Here is an 18,878-nt window from a genome sequence, read left to right on the forward strand (position 1 = left end):
CCGCCCCTTTATTTTGCGTATGCCTTGGCCAGGAATTATTTCATTGAGAAATAATGTGACGTTCGTTCCTGGAAGAAAACTCAAGACTACAATGGAGGCGTTTCAGGGAGTTCAGAAACAGTGCGCACTGATATAAACAATAACTTTGTGCTTTGGCGTGACATTTTTCATGCTCAAACAGCAACTTACACACAAAAGAAAACACATATAGGACACCTTTAAAGGTGATGCAAAAGCATGCATTTCATGCGTATATATTGCAAACCACACAATAGGCAAATAATGCATAAAAACTGGTGTATAAAACATCCTACCTGGGAAATAACCAGCTTGAAGGAAGATTTAAACTCCTGGATGTCTGACGTGAGGCGATTAACCAGCTGCCCAGTCTTGTTTGCATCAAAAAACGCAACATCTTGTCTGTAACATGACATTTACACAAGATAATTAGAATTATGAGTGCCTCTTCAGCAAATATAGCACATTTGTACTTTAATTCCTTAAAGAAAAAGCACAAACCTAAGCAAAGACATGAAGAGAGTTGTTCTCATGTCAGCAGCCACTCTCTCTCCAACTCTAGACAGTAGAATGATGTAGCCACTCGTCAACAGACCCTGAAGGACAAATAAACAACACATTTGACATATACATAAAAATAAAAATATAAATATAAATAAAAAGTTTAGGGTTGGTTACATTTTGTAATGTTTTTGAAAGAAGTATCTTCTGCGGCTTTGGAAAGAAGTACCAAAGCCGCATTTATATGATCAAAAATACAGTAAAACAGTAAAACTGTGAAATATTATTAAAAATAAATAAATAAATGTTTTCTATTTGAATATATTTTAAAATGTAATTTATTCCTGTGATCAAAGCTGAATTTTCAGCATCATTACTCCAGTCTTCAGTGTCACATGATCCTTCAGAAATCATTAGAATATGATGATTTGCTGCTCAAGAAACATTTCAGATTATTATCAATGATGAAAACCTTTTTATGGAAACCTAATACATTTTTTCAGGATTCTTTGATTAATAGAAAGTTTAAAAGAAATGCATGTGAAATAGAAATCTTTTGTAACATTATAAATGTCTTTACTGTCACTTTTGATCAATTTAATGTATCCTTGCTGAATAAAAAGGTTTAATTTCTTTCAAAAATCTTACTCACCCCAAATGTTTGAATGCTACTGTAATAGTGAGAGTTTTTTTTTATAATCAGAAGCAAATCAAATGTTGCTCATAAGGTTTCAATATGTGACCTAAAGTACCTGTAAACCATACAGTCCAAGCAGCTTCATTGCAGGCGCTTGAATATCTCTCACGTAGTGACCGGTTTGTTCTCTCATGTGGCGGGCGACGACATTCACCAGATCCCCCAAAATCAGAGGAATCTGAATATTAAGGGCTGCTGCTCCAAACGCAAGCTGAAAGAGAACATCATATGGTTAAAAGAATTAGCCAAAAATGATATTAAATTCAATTTAGCATGAGCACATATAGTTTAAATGTTTACTGACGATAACGGCTCCTATTAGAGCAAGAAGTTGGGGTCGAACAAACTCCCACAGGATGGCCCAGCTGAATTCAGGAATCTTCTCTTTCACCTGAACTTCCACTTGGACATTATTGTTCACATCTGCTTCACAATGAGCTACAGTACTAAGCAAGCGTGCTGTCACTGTCAAAGCAGCTGGTCCTAATATGAGTTTCAGAGTGACGTTTGGTGTTCTCGGCTGCCGTCTGGATGCTAGACGGAGCACTTTTTGAGCTTGTCTCCATATGCGGACAGGAGCACTGACAGTGAACTGTGTGAATGGGATTTGTGAACCGCTCCATGGTACTGTGTGCTGGCCACGTCTACAATACAAGAAAAAAGTGCACTTTGTTATCATGTCAAATCATTGGTTTTACTTTAAATCAACGTGGTTGTTGTGCTTTAAAGTACACTTATTCTGAAGTGTTGACTAACATACTAAATCAGTTCCTGATTATAATTTTAAATGTGTGTTATTTGATATTACATTTAAAGATAATATATTTTAAATGCACTAAATTGCAACTTCATAAATGACAAATATATTGAAATACATGACCTCATTTTATTTAGTTTACCATAAATGCTTGTCAGTACACTTAGTGGTACACCATGTTTCAAAGACAATAGAAGTTATAATGAAATTACATTTAAAGATGTACTTAAATATGTTAAAAAGCACTCTTAAGCTTAACTAATTGCATTTCAATTGCACATAACAAATGCAATTACTTGTCCGAAGACACTACATTCAGTTCGCACTTATACATATATTACTATATTATTTCAAAGTATATTTTCCCATAATAAGTACTCTTTTAAAAGTATGCTAAAGTGTACTTGTTTTTCACAAGGGACATACCACGATTATTACGCAATATTATTTCTTAGTAAAGGCCATATGAATCACCTTTGACATGCATAAATAACATACTTCTATATGTCAACAAAAGCAAGGTCTAACGTTACTTGATTACAGACCACCTCGTGACTTCAACCAGATTAACATGGAAATGAATGTGCTGTGTAGACAGTTAGTTTCAAGCCAACATAATAAATATAGAGAAATATTGTGTACCTATTGAGGTGGTGGATCAAGAAATCTCTTGTTTTTTGGGAGCTCAAAAGTCGATCAGACGTGACAGTGCCGCGTGTCAACCGACTGCAACGTGCAAAATGAAACATGTTTTAGTAGTGTTTTGTAATGACAGCAGGAAGAAGAAAGAAAGATTGTTCATGAAACTAAATGAACTCAAGGATTAACATGTAGGCCGCCATGTTTACGCAATCCCAGCGTGACCACGCTTGCCCTATACGTCATCGCTGCGTAAATATACGTTGGCTTGTTTTATTTAACTTTTTACATACATAAATAGCGGAGTGTATATGACAATTTGGCATTATATCAATGTGGTTATTTTTAATAACTTGGCTTTTGTTTTATTCGGTATTTATTTTAGTCTGAAATTTGTCTATGTTTGATGAACGGTGTTCGCATTCATTTCTTCAGAATTGTATTTAAATAAACATTTTATATTTTATAATTGATTATAAAGGGTAATAATGTATTAATACATGCAAATAATATTTTAAATGGTCTATTTTGGTATTTTGCATTACATGTAGCGAATAAAAGTCCCGGAAGTGACGCTAACAGAACCCAAAGTGACGACAGGCGATATTTGTTGTCATATCTGTTTTTGTTGTGAAGAGCAAAGGCGAGGATCATCTTTGCTCGGATGGTGAGGCTCATTTTGCGCTTTACATATTTAAATCATTTCAGTTTTCTTTTAATAGAAGTGTTTTCAGTAAGAAAATCTCAACAAGACAAAAAAACAGACGATATAAGCAAATAATGAGCAGTTTTGCCAGGATGAGGTTGATGTGTGATGGTCATCTGTTAAACTCACCCCTGTTAGCAGACACTTCATAAAAAATGGTTTAATCTAATGAGCAGTTATGTTGTCATTAATAATCGTTGCATTTGCACGTCATCGTGATTCATAATGACAACATGTGTCTTTGTCTGTTTGTAATGATGCAATCAAGTCTGTCCTTGATTCAACTGTACATAAACTGAGCATGTGGTTGGGGTTTAGTCAGAAAAATAGAGACAATAACAGTCTCGTGAGTACAGTGAACTTGGTCAGTTTGAGCTCGTGAGTACAGTGAACTTGGTCAGTTTGAGCTGGTTTTGCACTTGTTTATGGTGTGAGATGTGTGTGTAGTAAATTGTCCCACTAATCCCACTATCATTATACCTGTTGTTCAGGACCTAAGGTGAATATTATAGAGGGGTAGAATGTAAAACACGATGGCTGGTTTTGAAACGTACCAAGAGTATCATCGGATAGAAGACTGTGATGAAGACTCACCCCCAGGAGAGGAAGATTTACTCATCCATGTTTCAGAGGGCAGAGGCGGTAAGTATCGTTCACTGTGTCATATACAGTATGACTAGTTAATAGCAGGTGTCTAATATGTTATTTTGTATATATAAAATACTATAGACTGTTCCATTTTTTTTGTCATTTGAATTATGTCTTTGTTACATTGCAGACCCATGGCATCATATCAAGAACCTCGACAATTTCTTCACAAGAATATCCTTTAAAAAAATATTACATTTTGCAATATTATTTACATACATTTCATAGGAAAAATTGGCAATTCTGTCAATGCATGAAAATCAGCAAAAGCTATAATCTCCCAGGACTCGGTATCATTTTCTCTTTTTCATGAGAACACACTGCCTCTATTCATCATTAAGCATTGATATTTTGTTACGCTCTGGCTACATAAATGCTAAACAAAGCTGTAATTCTTTAAAACTGTGTCAACTTTTATTGGAATGCAAGAGGCCTTAATCAACATGCTCACATATATCATTTTCATCAGAAGAATGGATTCGCCTGTATGGTGTTATCAGAATTTTTTGAGCTTGTGTAAGTCATATTTATTTTTTGCATGAAGCTTTAATTCTTTATGGCAGGTTTGGATATATATCACTTAAGAACTAATCATCTCTGCTTTTGCATTTTCCCATTTCCAGGCAATTCCTGTTTGTGGTCACGTTTACAACTTTTCTCTTCAACTGTGTGGAATATGATGTTCTCTTTGCCAACCGAGTGGTCAACCACACGGGTCAGAGCCTCGGTCCTCTGGACCGGAACAAGGTCACCCTTCCTGATGCTATTTTACCCAGCGAGCAGTGCACTGAGAGGTCAGTGTCTCCGGTTTATACAGGCGTATGCACTGAGAGATGCTGAGCGTCCTGCTATTGCCAATTGAAATTGGCTTTGCTTGTAGAAATCTGTGGTTACACTGAATTTTATTTGTTTGTTTGTTTGTTTATTTAGGAATACTCTAACAATTAATAATTGAACAATTTCAACAAAATCAGTCTTTATTTACACTGATATTATTAATCAATCAATAGAACACTTGAGTGTTCTTGTCATTTAAATTTCTATTAATTGGTATATTATATACCAAAGTATATTTGTATCTGGTTTACAAATATACCAAATTAATATATTAAGCTATAATCAAATAAATGAATATTAGATGAAAAACTTAAACTCGCACTCAAAAATCTTGTAAAAAGAAGAAATGTTGCTTTTGCAACTGACTGAAATAAAATAATATTCAGTTGAAGTACTAAAATTACTAAAACTAAATAAATTAGAACTTAATAGAAATATATATATATATAAAAAACTATTAAAAATGACAGAAGAGCATAATAAAACTACTGAAGATGAAAATATAAAAATAAAAGCTCATTCTAAATATTAATAAATACTATGATGGTGTATAAATAATATTAAAATAACACTGAACTAATTTCAAATATGTTTTATTTATACAGAAAATCTTTTACAGTTTCAGTTTACAGTCAAAATTAGTATTTTCACTGAATCAAGCAAAGTTCAGAATAGGGCTGTCGTGAGCTTCAATTTATCGGTTTACGCGATTGTCAAAATAATTGACCGATTACTTGATTACCAAAGTAATCGTTAGTGACAAGCCCTTGTTTAGAATTAAAACCAGGTTTTAGCGCTTTTGTAATATTTTAAATATTATATTTTAGAAAAGAACAAATAGGTAAACTTTTTACAACCTGCATTGTAACAGCCAGTTTTCTGATATTTTGATATTGCATGTGAACTTTTATCATAATGCACCACTCAAGGTTTATTTTTGGACCAATCAAGGTTTATTACGTGTTTTCAAAGTTGTACGTTGATTTATTATTGCGGTTTTCCTGTCACGTCTAGCTGGACTTTCATAGTTGCCTGAGTTCAAACGTGCCCTGGAGCTCTGGGCGGGAATGCTGTTTTGCTCCATAGATTGCGTCACACGTCATTCAAAACCTTGAACTGATTGGTTTCCTACTTCTCAGACAGTGGCTCCAAAATAAGCAGGCTGTAAACAAGCACCCGTTGGGATGATCTGCTCCTCAGAACCTGTTATTCTATTTCTGGGACCGTAGATGATACTGAAACTTTGTATTACGTAGAGCTCATGTGTTTTAAATAGAAAACGAGTGTGCAATGTTTTGGTCCTTTTGGCATTGGATTTTTACTTGGTAACCCTTATCACGGACACCTAATGTTCCATAGACAGATAATCAGAAGAAGTATAAATCAATTTACAAATGTGTTGTTCACACACTCAGATATGCAACACAAACATATTAATATCACAGTTGACGCACTTCATTCAGGAACATCTTGTGCTTTCGTAAAGTAATTAAGACTTGCCAAACATTCTCATTTGGTTGGTCATATTATTTTTGATATCTGCTTTCATTCTGTTTTGCAACTAACTGCGTTTGGAAGAGAGTATTAGTTATTCAAGCGCGTTTGCGCTCCCAAATCTAACATTTCTAACATTTTTGAAAGAAGTCTATTATGCCCACCACTAATTACTGTAAAAACAGTAAACTTGTGACATATTATATAATTACAAATTTAAATAATTTCTATTTGAATATATTTAAAAATGTAATTATTCCTGCGATCAAAGCTAAATTTTCAGCATCATTACTCCAGTCTTCAGTGTCACATGATCCTTCAGAAATCATTCTAATATGATGATGATTTAGAGCTGAAGAAACATTTATTAAAGGGATGGTATAATGCTCTTTTCACAAGATGTAAAATAAGTCTGTGATGTCCCTAGAGTGTGTATGTGAAGTTTTAGTTCAAAATACCCCACAGGTATAGCATGTAAAAATGTCCTTAAGGGTGAGCAAAAATGCACCGTTTTTTGTCTGTCCCTTTAAATGCAAATGAGCTGCTGCTCCCAGCACGGGGGGCGGAGCTACGTCAGCTTGTGTCCTGAAAATTTCAAAAACTTTTTTATTTATGTTTAAATTTATGTAGCTGATGTGGCGTTAACTATCCTCTAATCATTGATTAGCATATTCTGTCTTGATAATCTATAAATCGGGTTCCCGGGGGCGGGGTTTATGTAAATCTTAGGGTTAGTGATGTCACTAACCCAGGAGGAATGTTGTGTAGTCCATACCAGCCGTTTGTTGTAGTCCTTAAAAAGCAATTTCTTTAAAAGCAAATATCTCCCGTTGCTTTGAACTTTGAGCATTGTGACTTGGCAGATGTTGGTTATGCTCAAACAGCAACATTACACACTAACTAAAGTTAAAAAAGTGAAATCATAATCAACCACCCCTTTAATATTATCAGTGTTGAAAACAGTTGCGTGTTTTTCCCCCCAAGATAACAGCATTTATTTGAATTGTAAATCTTTTGTAACATTATACATTTTCTGTAACTTGTGATCAATTTAATGCATCCTTGCTGAATAAAAACTCAATTTTTGAATGGTAGTATAGATATTATATATGTAATTTATATGCGCAACTTATAACGAACCATGAGCAATCCCATAATCATCTGCTGTCAAATCATAATAGTGATGATCTTTCTTCCTCAATCAGGATTCAAGGAAACAGCTGGATCATCTTTCTCTTGATAATGGCGGCCATTTTCTGGCTCTATCGGCTTGTGAAGGTGATCTTTAACGTCCTCAGCTACTGGGAGATCCGGCAGTTTTATATTAAAGCTCTGAAAATACAGATGGTAAGAGACACATTAAGTTGATCAAACAATATTTTAGATTAAAGTGCAAATGTAACATGCTGTGTCTGGTTTTACATAATTCTTTTTACATTTGTTATCATTTTAGTGGCCCGATGGTGTGATAAATGAATTTTTAAAAGTACAAATATTCCATGTTGTCTCTCAGTTGATGAAGTCATAAAACTGCATGTATATTAATAATCATAAAATGATGAACAAAGTGCAGATTAATCTAAAACTAATCTATAAAAGGTTGTGTGAATTTATCTTTAAATAAATAAGCACACTATTAACCACATTCGTCACACCTAAATACATTTTTTGAAAATAATTTGACGAATTATAAATTGTTTCTATTATACTACTTATTCAAACACTGTTTTGTGTTTTTATGAATGTTAGGATGAGTTGTGCAACTTCACATGGCAAGAAGTTCAAGGGCGTTTGATTCACCTGCAGCGTGAGCATCCCATGTGTGTCCAGAAGCGTGAACTTTCCGAACTAGACATCTACCACCGCATCCTGCGCTTTAAAAACTACACGGTGGCCATGATCAACAAGTCCCTGCTGCCCGTCAGACTGCGTGCGCCCTTCTTCGGCGACATGATTTTCCTCACGCAGGGCCTAAAATACAACTTTGAGCTCATTCTGTTCTGGGGACCTCTCTCACTCTTCCAGAACAAATGGAGCTTGCATCCTAAATACAAACGGGCGGCAAACCGGCAGGACCTCGCCAAGCAGCTGAGCCGCGTCATACTGTTGACAGGGCTAGTCAATCTGCTGCTGTGCCCCTTCGTGCTGGTGTGGCAGGTGCTGTACGCGTTCTTCAGCTACGCTGAGGTCATCAAGCGGGAGCCGGGGAGTCTGGGGGCCCGGCGCTGGTCGCTGTACGGCCGGCTCTACCTGCGCCACTTCAACGAGCTGGATCACGAGCTGCAAGGCAGGATGGGCCGTGGGTACAAACCCGCCGCCAAGTACATGAACGTCTTTGTTTCTCCTATGTTGGCGGTGCTGGCCAAGAACGTGGCTTTCTTCTCCGGCTCGGTGTTCGCTGTGCTCATCGCTCTGACGGTGTACGATGAAGACGTGCTGACCGTGCAACACATCCTCACGGCCATCACCGTACTTGGCGTGGTCATCACCATCACCAGGTACGGCAAGACTTTTGCATTTATTCATCTAGCAGACGCGACCTACTGTACAAGGACCAGGCAAAAATACATTTGTAAGAGCAAACAATACTCATAGTACACAATAAATAATCAAATAAGTTGTACAGGACAGTATCTTTGCTAAAAGAAAACCAGTTAGACCTGCTGTAGACCACCTTGAATTGATCAAATTGTATTTATTAAATGTTTTGAGGGTTGTTTGTTTTCATATGAATCAAATCCAGGTATTATTAGATTGTGAAGACAATAGCTTGTATTATTTACAAAATATACAATCATTTTTAGTTGTCATAGACAGACTGTTCTTAAAGGTAGGATACAACATTTATGTTGCCTTTTAAGGCGCCTTCTTTTAAGCCAAAAGCTAAGGCAGCACTGCATGTCTCCACCTCAGAAAATGCAATCCCATAATGCACTGCTCTTTGAAAAAAATCATCCAAGAAGTGGTGTTTCTAAAACAGTGTTATTTTAGCATTATTTATGCTATTATAGTATTTGTTAATAGCTTTTATTTTTATATTTTCGGTTTTTATTTAACTTAAGTTCATAACTTTTAGTAATATTTTATGTGCTTTATAATTTTTTATATAAAAAAAAATATATATATTCAGCTTTCATTTATTTTTGTGAGACCGGAATATATTTGTGAAGATAATGGCTTAAAAATGTAGGTTTTTAAAGTGTTTTTAAGGCATTTAGTTAAGAAATATGTGTTCACATGTTTACCCATGGGATATGGGAAATGGGAAAAGTACTATTTTTCCAAGCTTGGCCGATCTTTTAGATTCCTGAGTGATTTTGTTTGATTAGTTGTGACATTGTAAATGGAAGATCAGGTGAAGTACTTCACTGAGAAGGGAATATCTGCGGCATATGCAGGTAAACATGAAATCATGTGTCCAAGGAATGAGTTCTGTTATTGTCGCCGCATTTAGACTCTCCTAAACATGACAAAGCTGTGAATGGTTTACCTGTAAGTCAAGCCGATGAATAAGTGGCTGATCCTTGGGCAATAACAGTGGCTAAAGAGCCCAGACCTTGTGTCGTCAGGCAAAGGTGAGGCTACTTGTGAGGTTTCATTTAGCTAAAGATGCTGCCCATGTAGACAACGAGGCAGCTCCGTCCGAGCTAATGTGTAAAATGATTACTGCTGTGCACCTTGACATAAAACATACTGGTCCAGCTACTTAAAGTAAAAGACAATTGCTCTCCGCAGCTCTTCCCAGCTGGCGTCAGGTCAAAGAACAAGTGCTGTCTCATGTGTTCTGCTGACCTTGTTCCACCTAAGCATTGTAATTCTGACCTGAACACTCTCAGCACCTGTTAATCTGACCTGGTCTTCAGTAACGCCATCTGAATCTCTTACAGGTCGTTTATTCCAGATGAACATATGGTGTGGTGTCCTGAACAGTTGCTTCAGTGTGTCCTTGCCCACATTCACTACATGCCCGACCACTGGAAGGGCAACGCCAACAAGAGCGAGACCCGGGATGAGATGGCACAGCTTTTCCAGTATAAAGCGGTGAGATTATGCCTTTTGTTCATTCATTCATTAATATACACTACCGTTAAAAAATGTGGGAAGATTAAAGAAATTAATACTTTTATTCAGCAACGACACATTAAATTGATCAGAAGTGATAGTAACGATATTTCTGTTACAAATGGTTTCTGTTTCAAATAAATACTGTGCTTTTTAACTTTTTATTCATTAAAAAATTCAGAAAAAAATTATCACGGTTTCCATAATGATAATAAATGTTTCTTGAGCAGCAAATCAGCATATTAGAAGGACCATGTGACACTGAAGACTTGCATAATTTGAAATGAAATATTTAAAATATATTATTTAATGTATAAAAGAGTTATTTTAAATTGTAATATCACAATATTATTGTTTTTACTGTATTTTTGATCAAATAAATGCTGCCTTGGTGCACATAAGAGACTTCTTTCAAAAACATTTAAAAAATCTTACCGATCCCAAACTTTTGAATATGCATATGCATAAAATGCTGTATGCATAAAAATACGCAGCAAATAAATAAGTGATTAAATGATTAATGAACGAATACAGGGGTTTTCAAACTTAAAACAATTACAAATGTTATTTTGAAAGTGCATATGGATATATTTTTCTCCCAAAAAAAAAAAAACAATAAAAAAAATCGGCCTTTCCCTGCTAAATACATGTATAAGAATAGTTTTTAGTCTGTTGTGTGCTTTTCTTACTGATGTCACTTTTAGCTCGTTCACTAGTTGTATGGCGCTATTTTCTGCAGTTGCTTTGGAATTATATTTATTATAAAAAGTGTTATACAAATACATTTAAATTGAAAATGTTTTCCTTTATTTATCTTCTAATAATGAATATAAAGAGGACACACCGCTAATTTGAAGTTGATACAAATTAAATGAAGTATTATTTAAATATTTTATGTAGGCTTTAGTACAATCACTAGCTAATAAATTGATTTAGAAAACATGTCTTTATGAAATCAAGTATAATTGTTTGCATATGGTCTAAATAATATTTCATAGTTAAAAAAACCCTCTTAGGTATAATATACTAAAAGACAGAAAGACAAACATGACTAAATTATAAATAATTAATTATTTAAATAACATGGTTGTTGAAATTAGCCTATATATAAATTATTTAAGTATTTATTATGGTGAAAACAAATGATTCAAATAGTATCAATATAGTCTGGACTTGACTTTTTATTCCTGATCTTACTTTTATAATACAGAGAGACAAAATACGCGATGTCTGACAGCTGAAAATTAGTACGACTGATGGTTTACCACAGGAACAGTTGAGTTTTCAGTTCTTTCAAGTGTGAAATGATACCTTACCACTCCGCACCTGTTGTCTAAGAGTTTACACACCTGTTCTTTAGATTTGAATCTTCATCTTGCATCTGTTTCACACCTGTGCAGCTGCTTTTAGAAGTTCCACTCACTTAGTTTCTCTCATTTCAGGTCTTTATCTTGGAGGAGCTTCTCAGTCCCATAATTACCCCCTTCATCCTCATCTTCCCCCTGCGGAGCAAATCTTTAGAAATCATCGACTTCTTCCGTAACTTCACGGTTGATGTGGCAGGGGTGGGAGACATTTGCTCATTCGCCCAGATGGACATCAGACGCCATGGCAATCCACAGGTAAATGCACATCAAAGATGTTTGGACATGCAGCTTGCAGTAATTCGGTGGGTAAAGCTTCATGGTGCAAACTCAGATGTTTGTGTTCTCCCCTCTCGCTCAGTGGATGTCTGAAGGCCAGACGGAGGCCTCGGTGTACCAGCAGGCTGAGAACGGCAAGACGGAGCTTTCCCTGATGCACTTCACCATCAAAAACCCTCGCTGGCAGCCCCCGCAGGAGAGCTCAGTGTTCATCAGTCACCTGATGGAGAAGGTGCAACAGGACGCTCAGACGGGACCGTCTCCTCAGCTGCTGCTGTCCGAGGCTCCTCTCTGTACCTCGCTGCTGTCCAATGAGTCCGGCACAGGGGTAAGGCACACTTTATCATGTTCACCATTGACTTAGACTGTATTAGATCCCTATCATGTTCCAATCAATGCAGCTTTTTCTAAACAGCATTCACAACACAGATAGATATAATGTAGGGCAGAACTGTATGCATCGGCATTTGATTAATCTTGTATCTCACAGATCTTGTCCAAGGTTATATTTCACCTTAAAACACACTTACAAAAATAAGAGATATTTTAGGATTTTTTATTATTTTATTTGCATTGTGACATTATTTTTAAGAGTATTAATAAGCACAATGATTTTTTTTTTTTTTACTTAAAACAGCATATGTTAGAGGCAATAAATATTGACCTGATTTATAAATATTTTAAAATTTATATAAACACTTACAATATATATATTGCAATAATGAGTATTATTATTATAATGAGGGATTGAGATTAGATGGCAAAAGTGCTTAATTGCAAAAACAATTTTTTTATTTAAATAGCCATTTTTTTAAACTATTTAAAAGCTACAAAAAAATGTATATAAATACATTAAAATTCTATATATTAATATAATATAATATAAATATATATTATAAATATTACAATATAAAAAAAAATAAAAAAAATGTAAATAATTGCTAAATCATGCAAAATCATATTAGGGATATTTACTATGATATTTAAGATAAAAACATACCGTTCAAAAGATTTTTGAAGTCTCTTAGGCTGCAATTAATGAAATACTGTTACAATGTAAAATAACTTACTGACCCCAAACTTTTGAACAGTAGTGTTATTATCAACAACAATATAATATTATTAAATAGTTATTTCTATCAGAAAAAAAAATATATGTAATAAAAAAAAACTGTGTGTGTTTACCTAAAGCTTCGGTTTTGTCTTTTTACAAACTTAATTTTAATGATTCCCCACCAAACAAAATATAATTATGTGAAAATAATGATTTTTGGGGTAGGAATATCAATACAACAATGTGAGGTAAAATTATGATGTGCTCTGCTCTGTATTTTACGTTCTAGTTTCGGCAGTTCAGTGGTTAAACCTACAGAGTAGAGATTTATTTTATTTATTGAGTGGGACACACTTAGAAACACTCCATTCCGAAAGGAAATCGAGAAAGAAAGAAAAAACATTTCCTGTGGCGTTCAGGATATTAAAAAACCTGCCAGGAAAGACAAGAAATATTGACATTTAATTCTTTGCCTCTGCATTGTTTCTGCACTCGCTGCCAGATTGGTTATTTCACAGATCATAATCCTGACTTCAGCCATCTGTGTCTGCAGGGTTACATCTGCCAGCTCATTTTTCACATCCCTCAATGAGATGCATGTGTTTTTGCATTATTTCTGTTCTTCAGCCTGATAACCTGTTAGCCAGTGTGTTGGCTCACCCTGTACTGACTGCCTCTGGACTGCCCGGAAGGAACCGGCGCTTCATCGCTCCGAACAGTGCGGCCTCAGCCGCGGCTAGCGTCCTGGCGTCCCTCTCGTCGTCCCAGCAGCCCCACGCAGGACGATCCCGCTCACACTCACTTCTGCCATCCCGACAGCAGCAGGACGGCCTCATGTACTACAGCGACCACAGTGTGGCCGACAGGTAACCGCCATAAAACCCTCGCAATTTGTGTCTAAATCATTCAGATCTGTGTAAGACTGAAGTTATATATCTTTCCTTTTCTTTAGCATGTCCGCTAGTGACTCCAAGATGCTCAGCCAGTCTCATTCAGCCCTGGTGTCAGAGTTTGCATCAGCCGAGATGAGCCTGCACGCTATATACATGCATGAGGTGAGTACACGCTCCTCACAGTGGCCCTAATATACTCAAATATTAATAACAATCCTTCATAGTGGTTTTTGGTCTTTCCCGTAGGTGCATCAGCAGAAGACCCAGCATGTGCCAATGAGGGACTTGAGCGCCAACAGTGGTGAGTGAACCAGAGTCGTCTTACCAACAGTCTGAACAAAAATGGATTTTTCAAAGCGCATCAGATAGTGGTGGCCATGTCGAGTAATTAGTCAAATTAACAACACTAAAAATAATCAAGTAAGATTTAATTAGAATTGAAATATGCACGTGAAAGCATCATCCCCATCACACTAGTGCCGCCCAATGCTTTTATTAAAGATGAGACTTATAAGAGATTTGGTGAGAAAAATTTCACATGTGCCAAAGGTAGACGAAGTCACGGTGAAAAATGTATTTGAAATATAATTGAAAAATGTTTGATGACACTTTACAATATGGTTACTTTTCCTATCATTAGTTGGTATCAAACAAACAATCATTTACAGCATCTTTTAATATATTTTCAGCTTATGTTTAAAATATTGTTCATTTATAAATAAATACTTTTTTATTGTTAATTCATGATCAATATTACTATTATACATTTTGTTTATCATTTTAAACAACTCAATGTTAACAATGTGTTAGCAAATATAGAAATTAACATTAATTTAAAAAGAAAATCTTATTTTTTTGCTAGTTCCTGTTACAAAATGCATCAGCTAATGTTGACAAATTTAACCTTATTGTAAAATGCAACCATTAAACTAGGGAATGGGGTAATTAATGAACATTAATTAGCAATATTCTCTAAAAACTTACTTTACAATATTCTAACACTTTGCAATAAGAATACATTTGTAAGAATTAGGAATCAAACTCACAATCAACAATACTTTTTATAGCACGTATTAATCTAATTTCATGTTTAAAATCATTATTATTTTTTAATTTTAGATTTTATTTTATTTTTAAAAAATATGAATATAATTTAATAAATCTGAATCATTAATGAATTAAAACAGCATATATATTGTCAATATATTGTTTTTTTATTCCTAGTTCATGATACAGAATGCATTAACTAATATTCACGAATTTAACCTCATTATAAAGTGCTCTTAGAGAATGGGACTAATAAAATAATTTTTAGATTGTGTCTGGTCAGTCAAGTTATTCAGTCAATAAGTGAGTGTGTCTTAGCCAGAATAAGCAGTCCACAGGTCTATGATATCATATGTTGAATCTTTGGGGTAATCAGTGATTTGAGCATCATGAGCCGCTTCTTCCTCTCAGCTCATGGTCCCGAGACACAGTCCACACAGACGGTCACCTTGGAGTCGCCCACTTCTGTCCGCTTGGGTGGCTGGGCTGAAGAGGAAGAGGAGGAGCAGGGGGACGAGGAAGAGATAAACATCAACCCTGTGCCAGATCAGACCAGCAGAGGGAGCAGCTGAAGTGCCTTCAACCTGTACGGTGCCTTTCACACATCATCGCTCATACCTTTATATTATATTATAATATAACATGCATCACATTATTTTGATATAGCATTCCATAGGATTAGATTTTTTTGACTCAAACTACTCAATATCGCTATATATAAAGTGCAAAATGAATCAAATTCCATATTGCTAATGCTTAACATCTTTGTTTTTTGCAGGTTTTGTGTTGATTTCTGGGAGTTGTGGCCTTGCTTTGAAACCTTTTGATAAAGCATGCTGGGACGCCACACCAAGCATGCCGTTCCAGGGGCCGTTGGGTTCTCTGGACACACCGTCTTCCAGTTCAGAGGAACTGATGTAATGGACTGCAAGAGTATGTCTGCCACTTTCCCTCCATCCTCGCATCATTACATTTACATTTAAGACTGCTGTGTACGTGTGTGTGTGTGTGTGTGTGTTTGTTTTGTTTATGACACGACAGGATAACACTTGTTTTACAGTATTTATTTCCATTTCATTTTTTTCTCATGCAACGTTTGATTTATTTGGGTTAGGGCAAGTTACTTTCTCCGCGCCGCCTCGGTTTAGAGGGATGAAAACATCCTTTTATCGTAGGATTGCTAGTTTCACTTGTGCGTTACAGCATCGCCGGACAGAGAAAACTTCACTGAATGTAAAATCATCCCAGTTGCCTCATATGAAAAACATACTATTCAATATAAAATTATAAAAAAAAAATTCCTTAAAGAAAATATAATATATAGGATAATTTTGCCTAGTTTCATTTAATGAAACAAAAGTTTTGACAGATCTTAATAAAATGCAACATTTAAACAAGATTTTAGCAATAAAATTCATCAAATTTTACCAAAAAGAGTTTGATTTGCAGGAGTTCAAATGAAAAAGTCAGTCTGTCATGAGGTCGTTTCATCTACACTGACAAATGTGCTTGTATTAATCTTTAGATGATCACATGACTGCATTAAATGATTTTTGTTATCATTTAAATGATGCTAATGCTATACGAATGAAACAAGCTAAAGATGTGTTCGAGTGAATGTCGAAAAAATATTTAAATTAATCAAATGATAGGATTTTTTTTTTATATATATATAAAGCCAGACATTAGTCACAGTTCAGATCCATTTCAATATTATTTCTCAACTTGTAAACAACATTTTTAACCACTCAAAAAGTTCAACAAAGTGACTATTCAAGGTTAAACTGACAAAATCATTTCGCAGCCGTTAACGGTGTCATGTTTTTAAGACTGGTTTGGGATTTGTACTTTGTACCCAAACCGATAACAGTCTCTTCCAGCGTGATGAACTAAATATCACACATCTGACAGAAGATCCTTCAAGCCGTGTCCCAGAATTCATCCGTTTGAGCAGTTAATGTCTCGTGTCCGAGTCCGTGTAAACCCAAAACTGAAGGGTAAGATTGTCGTGTGGTGCCTACAGTAAAAGAGTTCAATCCGTTATTAAACTAGAATCCGCCATAGAACAAATAGTTTTTAATGAATGTGCTCTCAAAAGGTTTGCCTCTGTAATATATCAGCATCACGAGAGCCTGCGGGCTTTCTGACAGTTTACACATGGCATATAAAGAGCTTTCAGAAATCACCTACTTGAAATACTGCAGTAAATGGATGTTAGAGAGTAGTTTATAAGGGTAAACGGCATCAATATCATACCCACCGAAATACCTCCCAGTGTACCTTAAGACCGCATATGTACAGTATTTATTTGTGTGGGTGTGACGTTATTGAACGAACACTATCAGGATGAAGCTATTGCAGACGCAGTTTGCAGTGTTACGGGATTCTGGTTTTTTTTTCCACACAATACTGAACTGCGCTAGTGAAACACTAGCTCTGTTATCTTAAAGTTCTGTTTAAACAGTCTGGGGTCGGACTGTGCCAGGTGCTATATATTTGTATATTTAATTTGTTTCGATATTTGTCTCTTTTTTTTTTTTGGGGGGATTTTGACTTGTTTTGTCTGATCGAAATAACACTATCAAAAAAAAAATAAACCACACCAAAACCTGAACTTGCTGTCTTGGTTGATCATTTCAGGCACCGGTGCTATTTTAGTATTACTTTTATATGATTATGGTATTTCTTAATATTTTGAATTTGCTTTTGTATTTTTAGATTTTCACTTAGTAATTTTAGGTGTTTAGGATTAGTTTGCCATTATTATTTTAGATTTGTATAGCTTTTATTTTATTTTAATTTCAGTTTTAGTAATTTACACACACACACACACACACACACACACACACACACACACACACACACACACACACACAAAATGTAATTCATTTTTTTTTTTACAAAATACTTAATTAGGATTGTTGCCTTGGGAATAAAGTGACTAAGTTAGTTTAAAGTGTTTAATACTTGTATATAATTATTATATTAGTATTTTGAATTGGCTTTTATTTTTATATTTTCAGTTTATTTGATCATTTCATAAACCGAATTAATAATTCATAGTAATTAATAACATAGTTAATTTTATTATGTGCTTGGGGTTAGTTTGTCTCTTTTTTTTTGTAATTAGCTTTTTTGGCAATATATGATTATAGTATTTCTTAATATTTTGAATTGGCTATTATTTATATACAGTACAGGTCAAAAGTTTGGAAACTTTTTGGAAGTTTTTGAAAGAAGTTTCTTCTGCTCATCAAGCCTGCATTTATTTGATCAAAAATACAGAAAAAAATGTAATATTGTGATATATTATTACAATTTAAAAAAATTGGTTTTCAATTTATTATACTTTAAATGATCATTTATTTCTGTGATGCAAAGCTGAATTTTCAGGATCATTACTCCAGTCTTCAGTGTCACATGTGACATCCAGTCTATCACATGATCCTTTAGAAATCATTCTAATATTCTGATTTATTATGAGTGTTGGAAACAGTTCTGCTGACTAATATATTTGATGAATAAAAGGTTAAAAAGAACTGCATTTATTCAAAATAAAATCTTTACTATCACTTTTTATCAATTTAACACATCCTTGCTGAATAAAAGTATTGATTTATTTCAAAAAAAAAAGAAAGAAAAAAAATTAGTGTAGTAGTGTATATTGTTGTTAAACGATTTCTATTTTTAAAACATTTGCTTTTTAATTTTTTTTATTAATTTATTTTTTACTTTTTATTCATCAAAGTATCCTAAAAAAGTATCACAGGTTATGAAAAAATATTAAGCAGCAGAACTGTTTCGAACTTTGATAATAAATCAGAATACTAGAATAATTTCTAAAGGATCATGTGATAGACTGGAGTAATGATCCTGAAAATT

General features: G+C 34.7%; 2 protein-coding genes across 2 annotated transcripts in view; one reads left to right on the forward strand and one right to left on the reverse strand.

Moving 5' to 3' along the window:
- abcb8 (ATP-binding cassette, sub-family B (MDR/TAP), member 8) overlaps positions 1–2,827 on the reverse strand; it is a 7,285-nt gene extending 4,458 nt beyond the window's left edge. The window contains exons 1-5 of the mRNA XM_082183848.1: positions 2,616–2,827; positions 1,521–1,860; positions 1,272–1,427; positions 520–614; positions 315–420 (exon numbers count right to left, since the gene is read on the reverse strand). Of these exons, the coding sequence (XP_082039974.1) occupies positions 315–420; positions 520–614; positions 1,272–1,427; positions 1,521–1,860; positions 2,616–2,722 (804 nt within the window). The 5' untranslated portion in view covers positions 2,723–2,827. The remainder of the gene's footprint in view (positions 1–314; positions 421–519; positions 615–1,271; positions 1,428–1,520; positions 1,861–2,615) is intronic.
- Positions 2,828–3,172: 345 nt separating this feature from the next.
- Positions 3,173–17,610, forward strand: atg9b (autophagy related 9B). Its single transcript, XM_082184262.1, has 15 exons — positions 3,173–3,279; positions 3,810–3,960; positions 4,097–4,140; positions 4,418–4,482; positions 4,590–4,760; positions 7,503–7,644; positions 8,047–8,795; positions 10,185–10,338; positions 11,802–11,981; positions 12,085–12,330; positions 13,684–13,922; positions 14,009–14,111; positions 14,196–14,250; positions 15,408–15,582; positions 15,775–17,610. Exons 2-14 carry the CDS (start codon positions 3,852–3,854, stop codon positions 15,566–15,568), a joined length of 2,418 nt encoding a protein of 805 aa, XP_082040388.1. The 5' UTR covers positions 3,173–3,279; positions 3,810–3,851; the 3' UTR covers positions 15,569–15,582; positions 15,775–17,610.
- Positions 17,611–18,878: the final 1,268 nt, after the last annotated feature.

This window comes from Leuciscus leuciscus (assembly GCF_965113295.1).
Source record: "Leuciscus leuciscus genome assembly, chromosome: 11".
Taxonomy (NCBI): Eukaryota; Metazoa; Chordata; class Actinopteri; order Cypriniformes; family Leuciscidae; genus Leuciscus; species Leuciscus leuciscus.

What these genes read in the sequence shown, in the direction of transcription:
- atg9b (XM_082184262.1), top strand. Translation starts at nt 3,852, where the DNA reads ATGGCTGGTTTTGAAACGTACCAAGAGTATCATCGGATAGAAGACTGT. An exon ending in TGTTTCAGAGGGCAGAGGCG is followed by an intron (nt 3,961 to 4,096) that starts GTAAGTATCGTT and finishes GTTACATTGCAG; the next exon opens with ACCCATGGCATCATATCAAG. An exon ending in AGCTTTTCCAGTATAAAGCG is followed by an intron (nt 10,339 to 11,801) that starts GTGAGATTATGC and finishes CTCTCATTTCAG; the next exon opens with GTCTTTATCTTGGAGGAGCT.